Genomic DNA, 19402 nt, shown 5'->3' with positions numbered 1-19402 from the left:
GTGTGGTGGCACAGCTTTTCCAGCTGTTCCTGAACACCAGCTTTGTCCCCAGGTCATGGAAGGAGACAACAATCATCCCTGTTCCCAACAACACACAGGCCAAGGCCATGAGTGATTTCAGGCCTGTGGCACTCATCCTCTGGGGTCTCCATCCTCTGCAAATGCATGCAGGGAGTAGTTGTGGGTGAGATTAATCACCATTGTGGGTGAAAATCTGGACCCGCTCCAGTCTGCCTACAAGGCGAAACGAGGAGTTAAGGATGCCAGCTTAACTCTCCTGGATACAGTGGCTAGGCTGTCTTGACTCATAGGTCAGATTTTATTCCTGAACCTTTCATCTGCTTTTAGTACAGTAAACACCAACACACTTCTGCACCGTCCCCAAGGACTACAAATCAACACAACACTGGTTGGAAGACATCAGAGTGAATGGTCTTAAATCCAGCAACATTGTTTTTAATACTGGGGCCCCAATGGGTTGGCCATGACTGGCCATCCTCATCTGCAATAGCAAGAGACTGACACTTTATGTATGCTGATGACATGGCCTTTGTGGCCTGCTTGACAGTGTGGACACCATGGTCTACTGTTTTCAGGAGAGCTGGAAATGAACATTATTAAGACCATAGAGCTGTGGTGGACACCTGATACCCCACACCCTCTCTCTTAACCACTAAGGCTGGAGGGACAGGTGATGGAACAGGTCGAGAGCTTTAAAAATCTGAGAACTGAGATCGACCACCACCTGTCCTTCACAAAACATGCAGATGGGTCTACAAAAAGGCCCAACAGTGCATATTCCTCCTGAGAAGGCTAAACGGCTTTAATGTTGGTCATTTTTAACAACAGTTTACCGGTCACTCATCAAATCTGTTCTCACATGCAAAAACTGCATCCTGGTTAGGAATGGGCCAAAGATTTTATGTCATCACAATAATGATAATTATCACGATAAATATCAAATCATTATTTCTTTCAAGTTTAAAGACTGATTTTTGCTCCTGAGTGAAAGCTGAAGAAACCAGATGGTTAATTGTGGTTTTAAACTATTCTTTATGGCCAAACACTTGCCAAACCGTGCATCACTTAACATATCTGAGGTAGAACATTCAAAACAATTATGTTAAAATCTTTTTTAAACAAATATGCAGGAGTAAAATTACGTAAAATCGAATCATGAATTAAATTAAACATTCATTTTACATATATTGAACATTTGTTACATTGTTATTGAGGATAAATATATCGCAATGATTATCATTATTGTTTTATTGCCCAGCACACATGCTGGTACAACGTGCTCACAGAGAAAAGGTGGAAAAAACTTACAGTATCATCAAACACGCAACCAAAATCAAATCCAACTGTCAGACCTTTACAGTAACACAGTAAAAAGAAAGGTAGACTCCATCACTAAGGACCTTTCACACCCCCTTCATCACTCCTTTCAGCGACTCCCATCAGGTCGCTGCTTCAGATCACCTCTGACCAAACAGAGAACTCACAAAAACTCTCTCATTCCCACTGCAAAATCCATTTTAAACACCACATTTTAATGCAGCTTTGCACACCTGCTCTTATTTACTTATTTATGAGATTGTTTATGTTTTAATATAATTTTATGCGATTCTTTGTATGTTTTATGTTGTATCTGAGCCCATAACTTAAGACAATTTTCTGTGATAATGTGACTGTTGGCTAGCAGTGTGGCTCTAGGAATGGCAATGTCGGTCTGTCTGTCGATGGGTCAGTCCACCGCTTTGGTCCAGACTGAAATGTGTCAACAACTATGGGATGGATTGTCATACATTTGGTACAGACATTAATGTTCCCCTCAGGATGAATTGTAATTACTTCAGTGATCTTCTGACTTATCATCTAGTACTATCCGCAGGTAAAAATTTCAATTTGCCATTCACATCATCCTCAGTTTTGTACTTTGTGTCACTGTCATAGTGAGAGAAAACGGAAAAATTACTTTGGCTGAACAACTCATGTCATATTAAAACTACAAACTCTGATTAGGGATCTCAAGTAGACATCGCTTCTTTTTAAGTGGCCAAAAACAAAGTTGAGAACCAACCTGTTTAAAAGAAATGTACAACGTCGAAATTCAACACAAGCTACTTGATGTAAACATTTCTTAGTATTTTGGCTGCTAATATATAGAGCAAATCCAACATAATGTGAGTGTGGCATTAGTTTTCCAAAGGGGGCATTGAGCAGGATCCAGGATGCAGCTTCTGCACCACTCCAATGGTGCCAATCTAGACAGCTTGGTGGATACTGAGAAGAGCCAGCATAAAGAGAAAACCAATAACGAATGTGTTTCTACAGTGCTTGGCCACCCACGTTGCTAAAAAAGGCTTTGGCAGAGATTGTAAAACTTTCCATGACACTTCATCTAACAAGTGATTGGTTGATGGCAGCAGAAAATGTCACGACTTTCATATTCTTCAGGGATCAGTAGTCACATGGATTGAGGCACTGTGACCCTGACAGAGACGACTCCATCAGCAGAGAAAATCTTCACTGCAGTCGGATGGAGGCGATTACTGAGACCAGCTCTGTTGTTTGTTGGGATTTACTGCTCCCTAACTGAGGACATATAAATCATACCAGAATCATGGACCACACAACACAAACAACCCTATAATCTTCCCTCAGCATGTGTGTCCATAGTTACCTCCGATAATTGACAGAAACCTGTTTTTCGCTGTGTGCTCAACATATCATGTCAACATTCAGAAGTTTAATTAATATTTTACAGCTGTATGAAATGCAAAGCAAATCTGTCTTGATTTTTGTCCTATCCATTTTAAAAGCATAAACTTCAGTGACCCAGAGGTCCAAGCCACATACCGTGTAACTGAGACCCCAGTTTGAGTCCAGCTGATGACCTTTACCATCTGTCCTTCCCCCGTACCCCATGCAGTCTCCTCTCTCATGCTGTTGACTATCTAATAAATGCAAACTCTGAGCGTCCCGTCCCGGCTCTAAATCAATAAACGCACAGTTTAAAGAGTGTCTACAAAACATGGGCGAGTATGGAAACAATAACAGCAACATCTGCAGCCTTTAATGCAAAAGCTGGTAGCAAAAACTGCCACTGTGAAAGTAATAATGTCAGGAACAGGTATTGATTCAAGTACTTTCTGAACTAATTCTTTGGTCCACAAAATGTCAAAAAACAATCCTCACATTTGAGAAGCTTGGAACTAGCTATAGGAACTTTTTGGCTAGCTAATGATTATTTTTCTGTTGATCATCTATGGTTTCAGCTCTATTCAAGCAAATTTTTTACCACAGTATTAGTGCTGTTGTTGAACCGGATTGCACTATAATTCAACACTTGTGGGGGCGGACAAAATAATATAAACACTTTCTAATACAATACAACTAAACAAGAAAATACAGAGTTGAATCAACAGCTCTCTGACATGGTGCCAACAAAAACTAAAAAAGATAAGCATCATAAAAGGTAGTGTTCATTGCAGGGCTGTTGAACTGGATTGGAAGACGTGCTGTGTACACACTCTAGACATATTGTATTTGCTCTGCTGCCTTTTGGCAAGTAAAAAGGTGTGTGAATAGGGCGAGTCTACAGGACCACAACCCTATCTTTACAATACCAGTTTGATTCAAAGCCTCACCACACTGCACATAAAAACTGTGGACCCCTGGGAGAAAGTTTCAAAAAAAGCTTCTTGATCATGCCGAAAACGTTACGGATGTCATTAGAATGAATTCTTATCAGGAAATCTTGAATGAGAGAAAAACTTCCTCCACAGATTTGCCACAGCTGTATAATATAATCCGTCTCCACTTTGAGAAACAATAGACTGCCCTGGTTGTTATATAAGGTACATCCGTGCTTTGTGTTCAGAGAGGACAAGTAACCACTCAAATGAGCTGTACTCCACTGTTAGGGAATCAACAGCAGGATTTCAGGACAAGTGAACGCTGCAATTTCATCTTTCATCAAGTTTTATAGTGTTTGTCTCGCTCTTCTCTTGAGATGTTGCATAACAGAGGCGGCACTGACTGCTAATAGAGAGAGCCGGTGCTGGGAACGATATATGCGTGCGTTAACAATTATATATGACAGGCGTATGGTTACTGTCTGATGGTCTCTTTGTACACACACTCATCTCATTCAGTGTCTCTGGCATGAGATAATAATTGCATCCGAAACACACGCAATGCACATCATGTGAACATACGGCATGCACGCTTTGGATAAAGTAGAACTTTGTATGGTGGTTCGGCGCTTTCTCATCTTCCCACACATTCATCATCTGTGAAGACTTGATCTGCTGAGAAAGGAAGCAATCAGTGCCTTTCCCTCAGACACCATGCCCCATCCTACCCTTTTTAACGTTTTTTCTCAGATCTGCCAAAGCCCTGTGAACAATTAATAATTAACACATCGGCATATAATGGATCGGGGATTAATAATTCAGCCTGCCGATTTGGACTAAAATAGGCCGGAGGGTAAGAGGAGTCTGTTGTAGTGCAACAGGTTGGGGCTGAGATGTGGGACAGGGATAAAGGGTGGACTACCAACACATACTGTACATTAAGAGGCAGTGGCTGTGAGCTGATGGCGTTAATTTAGGAACATCAGTCAGCGTTACACATGTATAATAAGGCTGGGAATAGAGTAGCTGCTGCGCTGCCCAAGGCCGGGCCAACACAACAGTCACTGACAGCATTTGTTCTAACATTTAAAATTTATAAGTGTGTAGTTGTTTTATGATTATAACTGAGCTGAATTGGAATAACGCATCTGTGACAAAATAAAAAAAAGACTAATAAAAGACTAAAAACCCCAGTCACCTCTCACATGAATTCACCAAGTTTTAATTATATATTATTTACAATATAATTAGCATCTTAAAAGCGCTGCAAGTAATGTGTGACATAACCAAGGTACTAACTGGTGCTTGAGCTATGACGGATGTCTGGGTCTACGACATTTTAATTAAGGCCACCATAAGAGCAGGACACATTATGACTAATTTTCTTCACTTCAAGCCCAGAGAACATAATTTGTTAACTCGGTACGTCAGTGGAGTGGCAAATACCAGTGTGCTTGACTGTTAGAACAGCAGGGATAGAGATCAGTGAAAACAGAGGGGAACCAATATGAGAGGACATGGCTGTGACTAATAAATGACTCAAGTGGGATCTCAAATGAGTCCAGTGTATTGGCAGATAACACCATCCCTCACTCTCTCTGTTTCAAACAATGCCATGATATTTGCAGGTCATGCTGCTCTGCTCTTTCAGGCAAGGCTGCATGCTCTGAGTGTTTTCGGGTTTCCAGGGAAACTGGAGGCCACCTGTGTGCTCGGCTGAACTTTGCCGCCTAATAAGAGCAGGTCAAACACCTCTCTGGTTTTGTCAGTGAGTTACCATGGATTCTCCTCAGCAGGAGTAACAGTATCTATAGCATTACTGCTGCAATTTAAAACTCTGCCGGGTATGGGGGATGTCTGGCAAGTGACAACATGACTGTCCTATTCTAAAAGACACTTAGAGGAGGAGATCTGTACAGGTACAATTACACTGAAATATACATAGATGACGCTCACCAGCATTTGCTTAATCCTGCCATTGACTATGATTGGTAATATTGTATATGATTATTATATTCTTGTCTTTCAGAATCGCATTGTGGTGAAACAATGATACAGCTGTTGTGAAGCACAAAGCTTTGATTAATGACAGAGAGCAAATACTCATTAAAACCAGTCATGGATAAAATCTAAAACAAATGGACTTCTATTGTACTGTATTTCACTTTCACTAGTCGCTGTCCAAGGCAACTGACACCAGTTTGATTAGTTTAAGGCTGTAAACTAAGGATTATTTTCATTATTGATTTACTGATTCATGTTTTTATATATATATATATATATATATATATATATATATATATATAAAAAAAGTTTAAAAAAATAAATAAATAAATAAATAAAACAGCCATTACGATTCCCCAAATCTGTTTGTTTGGGCAGACGGTCTAAACCCAAAGATCTTCTATGGAAGGAGTAAAAAGGTTAGGAAACCACTTGTTCAGCCTATAAAATGTCAGAAAACAGTGCAGAAAAAGCCCATAACAATTTTCAAAAGACCAAAGACACGCCTTTAAATGATCTAATCAACAGTCTGAAACCAAAAAAGATATGAAAAGTACAATGATATAAAAACAGAGAAAAGCAGCCAATCCTCACAATTTAGAAGCTGAAACTAGTAAATGTTTGGCAATTAAAAAAAATCACTTTGACAATAAATCAGTAATCAAAAAAACTTGCTAATTAATTATTGTCAATCTACAAATAGATTAGTCAACCTGTCATTACAATTCTAGGTTATTTAGCCTGTATCTATAGGATGGTATAATTAAATATACAGTACACATTGAATAAAGTCCTAGAGTTGTTCTGTGAGAGGGATCTTGGCCTCAGCACAACGGTTGTCAGCTATTGCTATCAACAACAAAGACACAAAGGAAGCCTCTGCAACAAAACAGAGTAGGCCCGAAAAACGCCCAGTCATTTCACCAGTGATACAGCTAATGCAAGGAGAGAGGCAACTCCAAGTCTTGATCCACGGCCGTAATTCATTTGACATGTCTGTTGAGGCTGAGCATGATAATGTGTGCTGCTACCTGCCAGAGCCCTGGTTGCACAGTGAAGCTATTCATCCACACTCGAAGGCTTCTGGAAAGAAGCTTTTACAATGTAAACCATGTGTTAGAAAACATATCAGTGTTTGCGAAACACGTCTCCCCCCTTTTCAGTCTCGGTCTGGACATGCACTGGATTACACTGAAACTACAAGGAGACTTATTAGGTGTTTAAACCAGCAGGGATAAAAAACCTTTTCTTTATCTGCTGTTTTCTTCTTCCCACATTTCCGCAACCTCTTGTGAGATGGTAAATCATGTAGACTTTGTACACTCACCATAAATGTGAAAGATAAGGTTCTTGTAAAATATTGTCTCAGATGTCCACATGACTATGCATATTCACTGTACTGTGCTGTACAGTGTGTTTTATTTTATCCAACTTCAAAAACATGGACAATACATATACATATGATGGCGCAATACATACTCCAACCGAAACATATCCAAATTGTCCATTTAAAATAATAATTTATGATATTGAGCTATGATGCAATCCCCTACAAAAGTCTAAAATTTCAATTTAGAAGATACTGGTGCAAGTGGGCGAGCCTTCTGACAAGTCTGATCATTTTCAACTATTGTTTCATATGACACCAAATAAAGTTAGCTATTCTGTATTGTTTTTACATCCGTAACTGATAAACCTGATTAGTAATCTTTATAGTTCACATTAAGGCTTCTGTGTGTGGGGGGAACCCAAACTGGTAAACTGTGTGGCACTTTCCTTATTTTATGTTGCCATATGCATGGTAGTATCTAAATTCAAAAGCCTAACAAAACGGCCAGCTAATGAACTGCCAATGCCTATCACATTAAGTCAATAACTCATCAATCAGTTTCATTACTATACGAATCACACATTACATCCTGTTAGCTATAATAAATTGAAGCCATTTTTGTTCCCAGTTGCTGCTAGCTTCATGATCAAAAGGAGATTAACCGTTACATCCGCTAACTATTAAAAACAGCCTGTCAAAGAAAAGACAAGTGGCCCACAGCAAACAAAAACTAAGTCTTATTAAGTTCAGTTGTGTCTTCACCATGAAAAAGGGGCTGTACCTTCACAACAGTGAAAACTTTAACGGCCTAATAACTCGGGAGTGATTTGACCAAAGGCCTCTGATAACAGACGCGACCGCTGATTTGTTTGTTGATGAGAGGTTTCATTAAAAACGGCTCGACCGTTAAGATCGCCGGTGTGTCAGTGACTTGAACTCACCTTCCTCCCACCCTCAGTGGGACACGGGAGCGGTCAGCAGACGAGATGTCAAGTTAATCTGAACAGAATCTCTCACGTCTTCATCCTGGCAGCGCAGGGGGAAGTCGTTTCACAGCATGTTTTTGTTTGTTCGCTTGTTTTGTTGGATCTCCGCCGTAAAACAACAAAACACAATTGTCCGCCCCTCGCAGCTCCCTTCTGTCTCTGCAACCGCGTATCAGGCACAGATGTGTAAATTATTGAAAGTGTTTTCTTCTCCTGGCTGCTGTGAGATCGGTTACAAGAGTTAGTTGTAACTCGATTCCTCCTCCTCCCTCGTAAAAAAGAAAAAGTTTCAAACTTGAGGGGGACCTGGAAATCAGCAGATTGATGTTGGCTTGGGCCAATGAAGGAGCAACAGGGTGAGTGGACCAACCCAATCAAACCAAAAGAAAGGACCATTTACAACCAGCACATTCCCTGCCCCCATTAGGGTTTCCAGTAATTATCCTTGTTCAGTTCCCAGTCCCAAGGCCGAAAATTTCCCAGAGGAAACGGTGTTAAGGGAACAATGAACAGGAACTGTGGGGAGAAGTTTTTCTGTCATGGACTGGATGATATACTGGCTTGTTAAGTTAACGTTACACATGCATAAAAAATACTCTTTGTTTTCATTTGGAGTTGCATCAGGTTATTCTTACAAAATTTTACATTTCACAGTTTCATAACACTTAATTATTTATGTAAAGAAAGAGAGAGAGAGAGACAGACAGAAAGAGAGAGATTTTGTCAGCGGATGTTTTTAGGATACAGGAAGTTTTCCCTCATCCGTGTAATGAGGAGACAGGAACTCCCGAGGTCAAAATAGCCTTCTTGCATTGTTATTTTAACACTGAGGTAATTTTTTTATAGTATTGGTGTTAAACACTATGAGTTTTAGCCCTACATGCCAAACATCTCAGGCCATACCTCAGTGTTATTTACGCAATTGTGACATTACCACATAAAATAACCTATAACTATATCTTGTATTGTAAGTCTAAGTAGTTTAAGTAGTGTGCTGCAGCAAGCCCAATAATAAAGAGAAGAGTGATGTAAGGTATGACACCTGCAGGAGTGAAATTGACCTAGCGCGCCCTCTAGTGGTATAATGTGATTAGTAGTGATTATTGCACTGGGTACTCATTTCATTTGAAATGTGCAAAAGATAAGTATGTCAAAACCAGCCTGCATTCATCAAAAAGATAACAACAGATACTGAAATAGCCTTTCTAGTATTTTCAAACACAGACAGAATATAATCATTCTGATGTATGATCACATGAATATTGTTTTTACAAGATCTTCTTTCTTGTAATATGCCATTTGAATGGATGGTAGTATTATTTTTAAGGCTGCAACAAACAAGTATTTTCATTATCGATTAATCTACCAATTATGGTCTCTATTAATCGATATCGTGAAAAATGCTTCTTACAATTTCCCAGTGCCAAGCTGATGTTTTTAGGTCAGGTTTTAAGTTTGCAAGCACAGGCCGAAATGAACACTGCTGTACATTTATAGTTGGTATTCAAGCAAATTAATTCACACATAGTCGTGTACCTACGTGAGGATATGGCTATTTTTAGGGAAGAACAATACTTTTTAGTATATTTGAGCTATCTTTATAATTAACTTACCCCTGATGCTCTATAACAGCCGCCTGCGTTTTTGTTGTTGGACTCAATCTCCCACAATCCTAGGGGAAAAGAAGGAAAGTGACGTAGTTTTGCTACGTGTCAGGAAGCTCTGTAGTCAACATGGCGGCGCAGCAGGGAGATGTGGATGAACTCTTCGATGTGAAAAATGCTTATTATATCGGCAGTTATCAGCAGTGTATTAACGAGGCTCAAAAGGTGAAGGTAGGTATCGAATTGTTATCAGCTGAATCTTTGGAAGTATACTGTTTCGTCTTTATCTCTCTGCTTCATCGCAACTAATGGTGTTTTCTGGCAACAGTGCTAAAATGAATATTTCTAACTTCTACCTGTGTTTTTTCTTTAAAGCCGTCAACACCCGAGAAGGAGACTGAAAGGGACATGTTTCTGTACAGAGCATACATAGCCCAGGTAAACCAATTTTCTCAAGTAGGAATGTCACTGTGCTTAGTTTCTTGTCATTAAGTTAGCTGCTAGCTAACTAGCTAACTAGCTATTCATTGCTGTCACAGGTTTTTGGCCGATTAAAAGCCAGCCTCCCTGACCTGTTGTGTTTTGTACTATTATTGCAGAGGAAGTATGCTGTTGTCCTGGATGATATCAAGGCCAACTCTCCACCCGAGCTTCAGGCTGTCAGGATGTTTGCTGAGTATAAATCCAATGAAAGCAAAAGGTAAGCGCTTGTATTTGACGGTCAACATGGGATAGGAATGGGGCTGAACGATAAATTCATTAAAATTTTTAGCCAAGGAGTCTTTCGATCAGTATCAAAATTAGACTAAACAGTAAGCAGCAAATATTACAGTCAGATATGCAATCACACCTGAGTTTACCACTTAAACAATTATACTGGGTATCCACCAGAAACCTAGTTCTCAACACAAGACTGATGAAAACCATGCTTTTGATAATGTTATATATTACCACAGTAGTTGCTTCTTCCCAGGGTTTTCTGTTCTTAGCATACTGCACACCTTGATAGAATAATACAGTTAATGTCTATGTGGGCGTTTGATCATCAAGTACTAAAGAAGAAGATGAGGCTGGAAGTTTGTCTTATAATATTGATCTATCTCCATGTTACAGATTGTTTAAATGTATTAATTTTATTTTATTACTAACCAGCCTCATCTTCTTCTTTAGTACTTGATTGTGATTCAAGGATTCTCTTGAGTTAAAATTCCTCTCATTGTCTTAACAATTTTCCTGCTGCTATTTTTCCCCCCTGCAGAGATGCTATTGTTGCTGATCTAGACAAGAAGATGGCAAAGAGTGTGGATGCTACCAACACCACTTTCCTCCTCATGGCTGCCTCCATCTACTACCATGAGATGAACACGGATGCTGCTCTCAGGACCCTGCACCAAGGAGAAAGCCTGGAGTGGTAAGAAGGCATGAAGATTTCACTTTAAAAAATGTCTCAGCAAGATTTTGTTCACCATATAAACTGATTTCAAATAAATATGTCAGCAAAGAAAACATAATCTGTTACTTTTTGCAAACTATAAATTACTTCCATTGGAACTACTAAAAAAATGGAGGTTTCATCCTTGTTCCTGTCATTTCAATGTGAACAACCACCCACTTAAGGTAAATTTAAGAATTACTAAAATGATCAATTTAGACATCATCTCAAATAGACATTCTGCCAAAACATATTTACATTTCCAAAAAGCATTGTATGGAACCAGTTTTTGTGTTTTACCACATTTCTGTATACCGAAATAATTATCACAATAATATAAAAATCAGCATTACACACTTTAGCTTTAATGTTTTTTATTTAAAAAAAACAACTTATGGTTTAATAGACGCTCCTGATGCATAGATGATTACTGACTCTGACTACCGATTACTCATACCCGAGTACTGAAAGAGAAATATGGATTTTTCTCAAAACGATAACTTACGTCTTGATCTCACCGTGCTGTCAAATATAAGGCTAATATGTTGGCATGTGTGTAAGCGAAAGATGAGCTAAATTTACATTCCAGAATCATTAAAAAAATCTTTAGTTTGGCAGAAACATTAAATAAAAATACAAAACACAAAGTAAGGGGGTTGTTAAGTCCCGGCTACCACGTCTTCTCCACAAACCTCTCTCTGATGGGTCACTGGTCAGTTTCAGACTGTTGTCTTCAAAGTGAAGGCAACCATATGAAATCAAACTGACCTGAAAATTTGTTTATTTTGCAGCATGGCAATGACCATTCAGGTGTTGCTGAGTCTGGATCGTGTTGACCTGGCGAGGTAGGGTAAAACGCAAACAGTGGATGATGTTTACATTGAATTGTTATGTAAGCTTTCTTATTCAAAGGCTCATGTAAAACACCCAGGTATGTTTTGAATGTGTTGTGTAAATACTGTCCATATTCTTCATTGTAAACTCTCTTAAAAGCTACAGTATACACAGTGTTCCTCTAATACCATTAACATTATTTTCTTGTCATTGACAGGAAAGAGCTGAAGAAGATGCAGGAGCAGGATGAGGATGCTACTCTAACCCAGCTGGCCACAGCTTGGGTTAATATTGCTGTGGTGAGGATTCAGTTACGTTTGCGTAACATAACCAAGATGCACGTAGTTGATTTATAATTAAATGCTCTATCATGAATAATTTGTAAACCCTCCGTACATATTGGAGTGAATGGTATGTGTTTGCACATATACCAAGTGAATTAAAATCCTGTTCATCACGTTATCCTCACCTAAGTTGTATTGTGATTGACTGACGCTCCAATCAGGTTTGAAATAATTAGCCGACAGGGTGATTTGTAGAAATTCTTGGTGCTGACCTTGAAGCTACCCCAAGCCAACCTTTAAGGAACTGTGACACCAATTATAAGTAAACAAAACAATCAAACAAGTAGGGTTGTGCACTTTTATTATTAGCTTTTTGGTATTGTCACTGATCAACACTCCACCCCACATTTATTTGCATTCTGCTTGTTGCTCCAGGGTGGCGAGAAGCTGCAGGATGCCTACTACATTTTCCAGGAGATGTCTGACAAGTACTCCTCTACACTGCTGCTCCTCAACGGGCAGGCGGCCTGTTACATGGCACAGAACAAGTGGGAGGAGGCTGAGGGAGTGCTACAGGAGGCACTTGACAAGGTTAGATGACAATTGGCTCTTCATCACACATTAACTGACAACCTTAATGCATTTTGGTGTAAGCACAATTAAAACAAGCAAATCTAATAATAATAATAGCTTTATTTTTATAGCAATTTTCCAGGGTACCCGCGGGGTCTTAAAAGTATTTTAAAGTCTTAAATTTCATTACCAAAGTATTAAATTGCGTTTACCAAGGTCTTAAATTTTTTTCTTGTCCTTTTGTAGGATTTAATTAATACCGTAACGTCATAAATTAATACTTTGTGTGTGTGAGACTTCATAATATACTCCGTTTGGTGTGACACTGATGTTACAGGCAGTACAGGTAACGTTACTGTTTACGTTAGTGTTCAGCTTTACGCTCTGAACTGTGTGTTCGCGGTGCACGAGCTCTGGCATCCAGCTCTGTGCGAATCAGTCATTTGTTAGAAAAGAAAAGAAAACGTCTCTGACGTGCTACTAACGTTAGCTCGACGACTCAGAATGGGCAAATGTGTGAAATTCAAAAAGCCAGAGATACGTACAAGTTGGCTGACGAGGCTGAGGGCAGTAGCGCTGCGGTTAGCACAACAAGCTGATCGGCGTGCGAGCCAGTCACACTGTGGCGAGCACTAATGGAACAGCAGAGCTGGAAGACCCGCTGAATCTTACAACAGTAACGGAGAGACAGGTGTGTAGACGAGGACCGTGTCGGCATTGCGCCGCTGTTGTAGGCTAACGTTGTGTGAATGGAAACATCAAACTAACGCACACACATTAAACTTACATCACCCAGATGCGCCGATCACTTGAACGAGGGAAAAAACAAACCGGAGCCCAACTTCTTATCGCCGCTGCTTTCAAGCCAATACTACATTTATTCATTTACCTGACGCAACTTACAATTGCTGTACATGTCGCACGGCTCTGGAGGGATGGGAATTGAACCCAGTCTCCCACACCAAAGGCAAGCATCTTATCTATGCGCCATCACCGCCCCATTACTATATAATACTATATGTCAAGCAGCCTTTAGATGCTTTAGAAAAACAGAAATTGGCATATTATATTACTTTACCTTATCTAGCCAAGGTGTTACTAATTGCAACAACTCATACCACACAATTTGTTTGTATTTTTGATTTCACCCCTTAAGAGTTCTTAGTGCACAAATATTGTATTCATTACATAGTTGTCATTTACGCTGGGGATACTGGGGACATGTCTCCATCACTTTTTTTAAAAGCATTTGTTAAATATGTTGTGAAAAATGGCTTGCAATAAGAAATGTTAAAATAAACTAATGAAAATACTTTGAGAAAGGTTTATTTGTGCAATAAGAAAACATGCAATTTAAAGATAAAAGAAAAAAATATGCATTGTTAAAAATCTGAATCACTTTATTTAAATAAAGACAATTCTACTATAAACTGGTGCAGAAAATGTCTCCAGAATGCAGGAAATTAAGTGTTTAGTGCTCAAAAATTTCTAGGGGACCCCCAGACTCCCATTTAAATATATTTCAGCATTGAACATTTCATCAAATAGTGTTAAAATATCTTGTCTCCAATATTGTGAATTGTGCATGTGAGCTAAGTGTATTGTCACACCCCTAATCTGAACCCTTATCTTCCCACCACTTTTCAACACAATGTGATGTCCTTGATTCATTTTATCTTATCAAAGTACAAACACACCCCAAGCTATAGTGTGTTAAATTTGAATGTATTACAGTAAAATGTTTTGTATGTAACTTCGTAAAATAATTTTCTCAGACTTAAAATTAATACAGATTTTTCATTAAACGGCAGTGAAGTTGGTATCAAATTTCATCCTAGGTGGTATTAAAAAGTCTTAAATTTAACTTTGAGAATCCTGGGGATACCCCGTTTTCAATACAGGTAACAAAGTGCCTTACAACAATCAATGTAAAACATAAACAAGTCGATATACAAATAAGTTACGCATCACATAGTGGTTTACAATCAATTAGTCAATATACAAATAAAGCAAAAATAAATTACGCATCACACAGTGGTTTACAGTTAATAAATTAAACAAACAAGTCATTATACAAATAACCCTTTGCACTGACAACCAAAGAAAACTTGATGAAACAAATGACCCTTAGAATCAAAATCAGCTTTTTTAGCCAGGTATGTGTACAGATATAAGGAATATGACATTTTTCATGGCTCCCAACTTACTGAAATAGAAATGCACATACAGTGGGTACGGAAAGTATTCAGACCCCTTTAAATCTTTCACTCTTTGTTTCATTGCAGCCATTTTCCAAAAATCAAAAAAGTTCATTTTATTTCTCAGTAATGTACACTCAGCACCCCATCTTGACAGAAAAAAACAGAAATGTAGAAATTTTTGCAAATTTATTAAAAAGAAAAACTGAAATATCACATGGTCATAAGTATTCAGACCCTTTGCTCAGTATTTAGTAGAAGCACCCTTTTGATCTAAACAGCCATGAGTCGTTTTGGGAAAGATGCAACAAGTTTTTCACATCTGGATTTGGGATCCTCTGCCATTCCTCCTTGCAGATCCTCTCCAGTTCTGTCAGGTTGGATGGTAAACGTTGGTGGACAGCCATTTTCAGGTCTCTCCAGAGATGCTCAATTGGGTTTAAGTCAGGGCTCTGGCTGGGCCATTCAAGAACAGCCACGGAGTTGTTGTGAAGCCACTCCTTCGTTATTTTAGCGGTGTGCTTAGGGTCATTGTCTTGTTGGAAGGTAAACCTTCGGCCCAGTCTGAGGTCCAGAGCACTCTGGAAAAGGTTTTCGTCCAGGATATCCCTGTACTTGGCCGCATTCATCTTTCCCTCGATTGCAACCAGTCGTCCTGTCCCTGCAGCTGAAAAACACCCCCACAGCATGATGCTGCCACCACCATGCTTCACTGTTGAGACTGTATTGGACAGGTGATGAGCAGTGCCTGGTTTTCTCCACACATACCGCTTAGAATTAAGGCCAAAAAGTTCTATCTTGGTCTCATCAGACCAGAGGATCTTATTTATCACCATCTTGGAGTCCTTCAGTGTTTTTTAGCAAACTCCATGCGGGCTTTCATGTGTCTTGCACTGAGGAGAGGCTTCCGTCGGGCCACTCTGCCATAAAGCCCCGACTGGGGATTGCTGCAGTGATGGTTGACTTACTACAACTTTCTCCCATCTCCCGACTGCATCTCTGGAGCTCAGCCACAGTGACCTTTGGGTTCTTCTTTACCTCTCTCACCAAGGCTCTTCTCCCCCGATAGCTCAGTTTGGCCGGACGGCCAGCTCTAGGAAGGGTTCTGGTCGTCCCAAACGTCTTCCATTTGAGGATTATGGAGGCCACTGTGCTCTTAGGAACCTTAAGTGCAGCAGAAATTTTTTTGTAACCTTGGCCAGATCTGTGCCTTGCCACAATTCTGTCTCTGAGCTCTTCAGGCAGTTCCTTTGACCTCATGATTCTCATTTGCTCTGACATGCACTGTGAGCTGTAAGGTCTTATATAGACAGGTGTGTGGCTTTCCTAATCAAGTCCAATCAGTATAATCAAACACAGCTGGACTCAAATGAAGGTGTAGAACCATCTCAAGGATGATCAGAAGAAATAGACAGCACCTGAGTTAAATATGAGTGTCACGGCAAAGGGTCTGAATACTTATGACCATGTGATATTTCAGTTTTTCTTTTTTAATAAATTTGCAAAAATTTCTACATTTCTGTTTTTTTCTGTCAAGATGGGGTGCTGAGTGTACATTACTGAGAAATAAAATGAACTTTTTTGATTTTTGGAAAATGGCTGCAATGAAACAAAGAGTGAAAAATTTAAAGGGGTCTGAATACTTTCCGTACCCACTGTACATACAGCTAAAAACAAGGGACAAGGAAAAGAAAGCCATCACTTTGTCAGAAAACAATTATTTATTTCTAATAGCATTAAGACTTGCACTCTGATATCTCAAGTCTCAGAAATAAGGCCAAATGTTTTCTGTTCTGCGGATGCTTCCCTCAACAAAAACTACTCGCATTGTAACAGCAGATGGCACCACACACTCTTTTGTAGGCTATAGCCTGTACTAAACAACCTGCCCATTGAATCGTGTTTATCCACAAGACACAACAAGAATAAAATAGTGTCGCTTTGTCTTTTTAAAAAAAATTCATACTATATAAATGTTAAATATTTGCTGTTTTGTCTTATCTTTGTGAATATTGCACCTCCCTGTTCAATTGTATTGTGAATGGATGTGACCCGTGCTTGACTAACTCAGGTCTGTTTTTGCTTTTTAAAGTTGTACAATCACACAGTCAGACCCGAGTTAACCAGACACTGAGATGGCTGAAATCAACTGTTTAGGTTAAAGAAGTGAAGCTTTTCACAGATGTCTGGCTTTTCTGAGCTTATTTTTGGGAATACCCCACTGCTGCTTCTTGAGTCAGGCCATTCACTGATGACAGATGGACAACACAAAGTCTACTGGTTAAATTATTACAAAGTGATTTTTGTCCATGGATGTTATCTTACTAACAGACATAACGTAACAAAAGTATAATGTGACTTTAGATGTCACTGCTCATGTTCGTCCTAGCAAAATCAGACAAAAGTTTTAATGGAAATAAGTAGAATAAATAAGAGAAACCGAAGTTACAGTGTTTTACATATACATGAAGAAATGAAACAAGCTGAATAGAGTGTACTTTTATCTTTCACTGCCGTGTATCCACATCTGTGTATGTTTTCCTAGCCAGTTTGCTTTGTGAGGACGACTCTCACTGTCTATTCATATCATGTCTTTCTTCCCCCTTCAGGACAGCAGTCACCCTGAGACGTTGATCAACCTCATCGTGCTGACCCAGCACCTGGGCAAAGCTCCTGAGGTGAGACTTTGGACCCAAAGCTGTTACTGAAGGCAACACTTGAGCATCCGTCAGTTTCCTTTAGACAAACTCATCCTCAGTGAAAGACGACTTATAAAATCTCTGTCCAATAACACTCTGCACTTCGAGTGCATGATCCTCCACTCAGTAATTTTAATGTGTTGATGAAACCTGGCAAAAGCATTCAACTAGGCAATTTCTTGATTGTGTTTGTCTTCTATCATAAAAAGTGTCATCTAAGCACTTCCACAGGTTTAGTGCTGTGTATGAATTTTACAGCCTGGAAGACAAAGTTCATAAGATAAACACTCAATTATCTGTCTTAAGTTTCATGGATTTGATAGTAATGCAGTAGAATGCTGACCATTGACTCAAAGCCATCAGTTTGCGACTGTGATAACAGTTGATTAGCACATCACGTGCAAGGTTAACTGGAATTGTGTGGGCATATTTAGGCAATGAGCCTAATCCTCAGGTAAAGTAGCAACTTTTCAATGGACTTTTTTTGTTTTAAGCTAAGCATTGTAACAGTGTGAGTCCTATCAGACTATAAAAGTCATTAAAATGTTGTTAATTATTTTTATCTTCTGTGCACTGAATGGAATAGCATTTGTTTCTCTCTTCTTTCACTCTAATTATTACTCAATTACACTATTACTTATGTCTCTTTAATAATTTTAACTTGTGTTACAGGTAACCAACCGGTACCTCTCTCAGCTGAAAGATGCACACAGATCCCACCCATACCTTAAAGATTATTTAGCCAAGGTAACCTTCTTGTGTTTGCATTTGTTTTTTAATGTATGTCTCTGTCCTGTGGCCATTGCTGTTTAGGTTCACACAATCCACTTTCACTTGTTAACAAACCTTCATAAACCTTAATCAGTGTTATAATTTGATTACCTGGCTCGGTTGTTTTGACATTTGGGCAGCAGGTGTCCTTGGAGCAGAGTCAACAAGAGCATTGAACTCTGAATCTCTAGCCTTTGTCACACATCACCTGGAGTGCAGATGTACATAAACATGCCACAACAGTTTGCCAGTTTCCGTGGGCAGATATTTGTCCTGGTGTTTAACTGTTTTCTCTGCTCTTTGTTTTCCTGCAGGAGAATGAGTTTGACAGACTAGTGATGCAGTACGCTCCCACCGCCACAGCATAAGACATCTGCTTTCACTGTAACACCTCAATTATGAACCATAAATTCTCTATACTCTGTCTTTCTAACCTGCATACCTGCATTTGTTTATTTTAACTTGTAAGAAAAAGTGTGTTTAATTGAAGCTTTGGCTGTGTTATTTGAACCAGATCAGATTCTGTCAGCCTTTAGTATCCATTCTTTATAAATCTGCATTTCTCCTATGGAAACAACACATAAGTTTAATGTAAACATTCCTCTGAAATGATAATAAATGTTTAATACCTGTGTTGTGTTTGTTTGGTTTGGAGATAACTAGGGTTAAGTGTATTGCTTAGGGACACATTAGTGGATGTGTGGCAGAACCCATGTCTCCACACCAAATGCATGTGTCTTATCCACTGCTCCACCCCATAGACTCTTAATCATACCCATGCAAGTGGTTTTTTTTGGTGCTTCCTGACACATTAATTTGACGTACAGTGTCTAATGTGGACTCTTGCACTGTCTCTTTAAGTCATACTTTTTTTTACCCTAATTCAAACAGAAGATAGCGGCCCTTATTACGTCACGCCCCCCTCGGGTTTTTCCTCTCGAGATACTAAACGCGGTTGTGCTTTTAACGTACCAGTTGCTTCCCATTGAAAGCGAAGCGCCACTTGTCAAACACGCAGCTTTGAACACGTTGACCGGTCCAGAGCA

The 19402-nt window shown here is 39.3% G+C and overlaps 1 protein-coding gene across 1 annotated transcript; it reads left to right on the top strand.

Moving 5' to 3' along the window:
* The first annotated feature begins 9637 nt into the window (after positions 1-9637).
* LOC119918797 (coatomer subunit epsilon-like) lies at positions 9638-18989 on the top strand. Its single transcript, XM_038739485.1, has 10 exons — positions 9638-9796; positions 9941-10003; positions 10165-10265; positions 10824-10976; positions 11789-11842; positions 12049-12130; positions 12551-12706; positions 17496-17564; positions 18258-18332; positions 18671-18989. Exons 1-10 carry the CDS (start codon positions 9695-9697, stop codon positions 18722-18724), a joined length of 909 nt encoding a protein of 302 aa, XP_038595413.1. The 5' UTR covers positions 9638-9694; the 3' UTR covers positions 18725-18989.
* The last annotated feature ends 413 nt before the right edge of the window (positions 18990-19402 follow it).

This window comes from Micropterus salmoides, unplaced genomic scaffold (genome assembly GCF_014851395.1).
Source record: "Micropterus salmoides isolate LMB-PRFRI ecotype aquatic unplaced genomic scaffold, ASM1485139v1 Ms_hic_scaffold_2421, whole genome shotgun sequence".
NCBI lineage: Eukaryota > Metazoa > Chordata > Actinopteri > Centrarchiformes > Centrarchidae > Micropterus > Micropterus salmoides.
The sequence above is the reverse complement of the archived record's forward strand: the minus strand, read 5'-3'. Positions and strand labels throughout refer to the sequence as shown.

Excerpts from the sequence above, each read along its gene's own strand:
- LOC119918797 (XM_038739485.1), top strand. The coding sequence starts at position 9,695 with ATGGCGGCGCAGCAGGGAGATGTGGATGAACTCTTCGATGTGAAAAAT. Across the intron at positions 10,004-10,164 it reads ACAGAGCATACATAGCCCAG|AGGAAGTATGCTGTTGTCCT; the intron begins GTAAACCAATTT and ends CTATTATTGCAG. Across the intron at positions 18,333-18,670 it reads TTAAAGATTATTTAGCCAAG|GAGAATGAGTTTGACAGACT; the intron begins GTAACCTTCTTG and ends GTTTTCCTGCAG.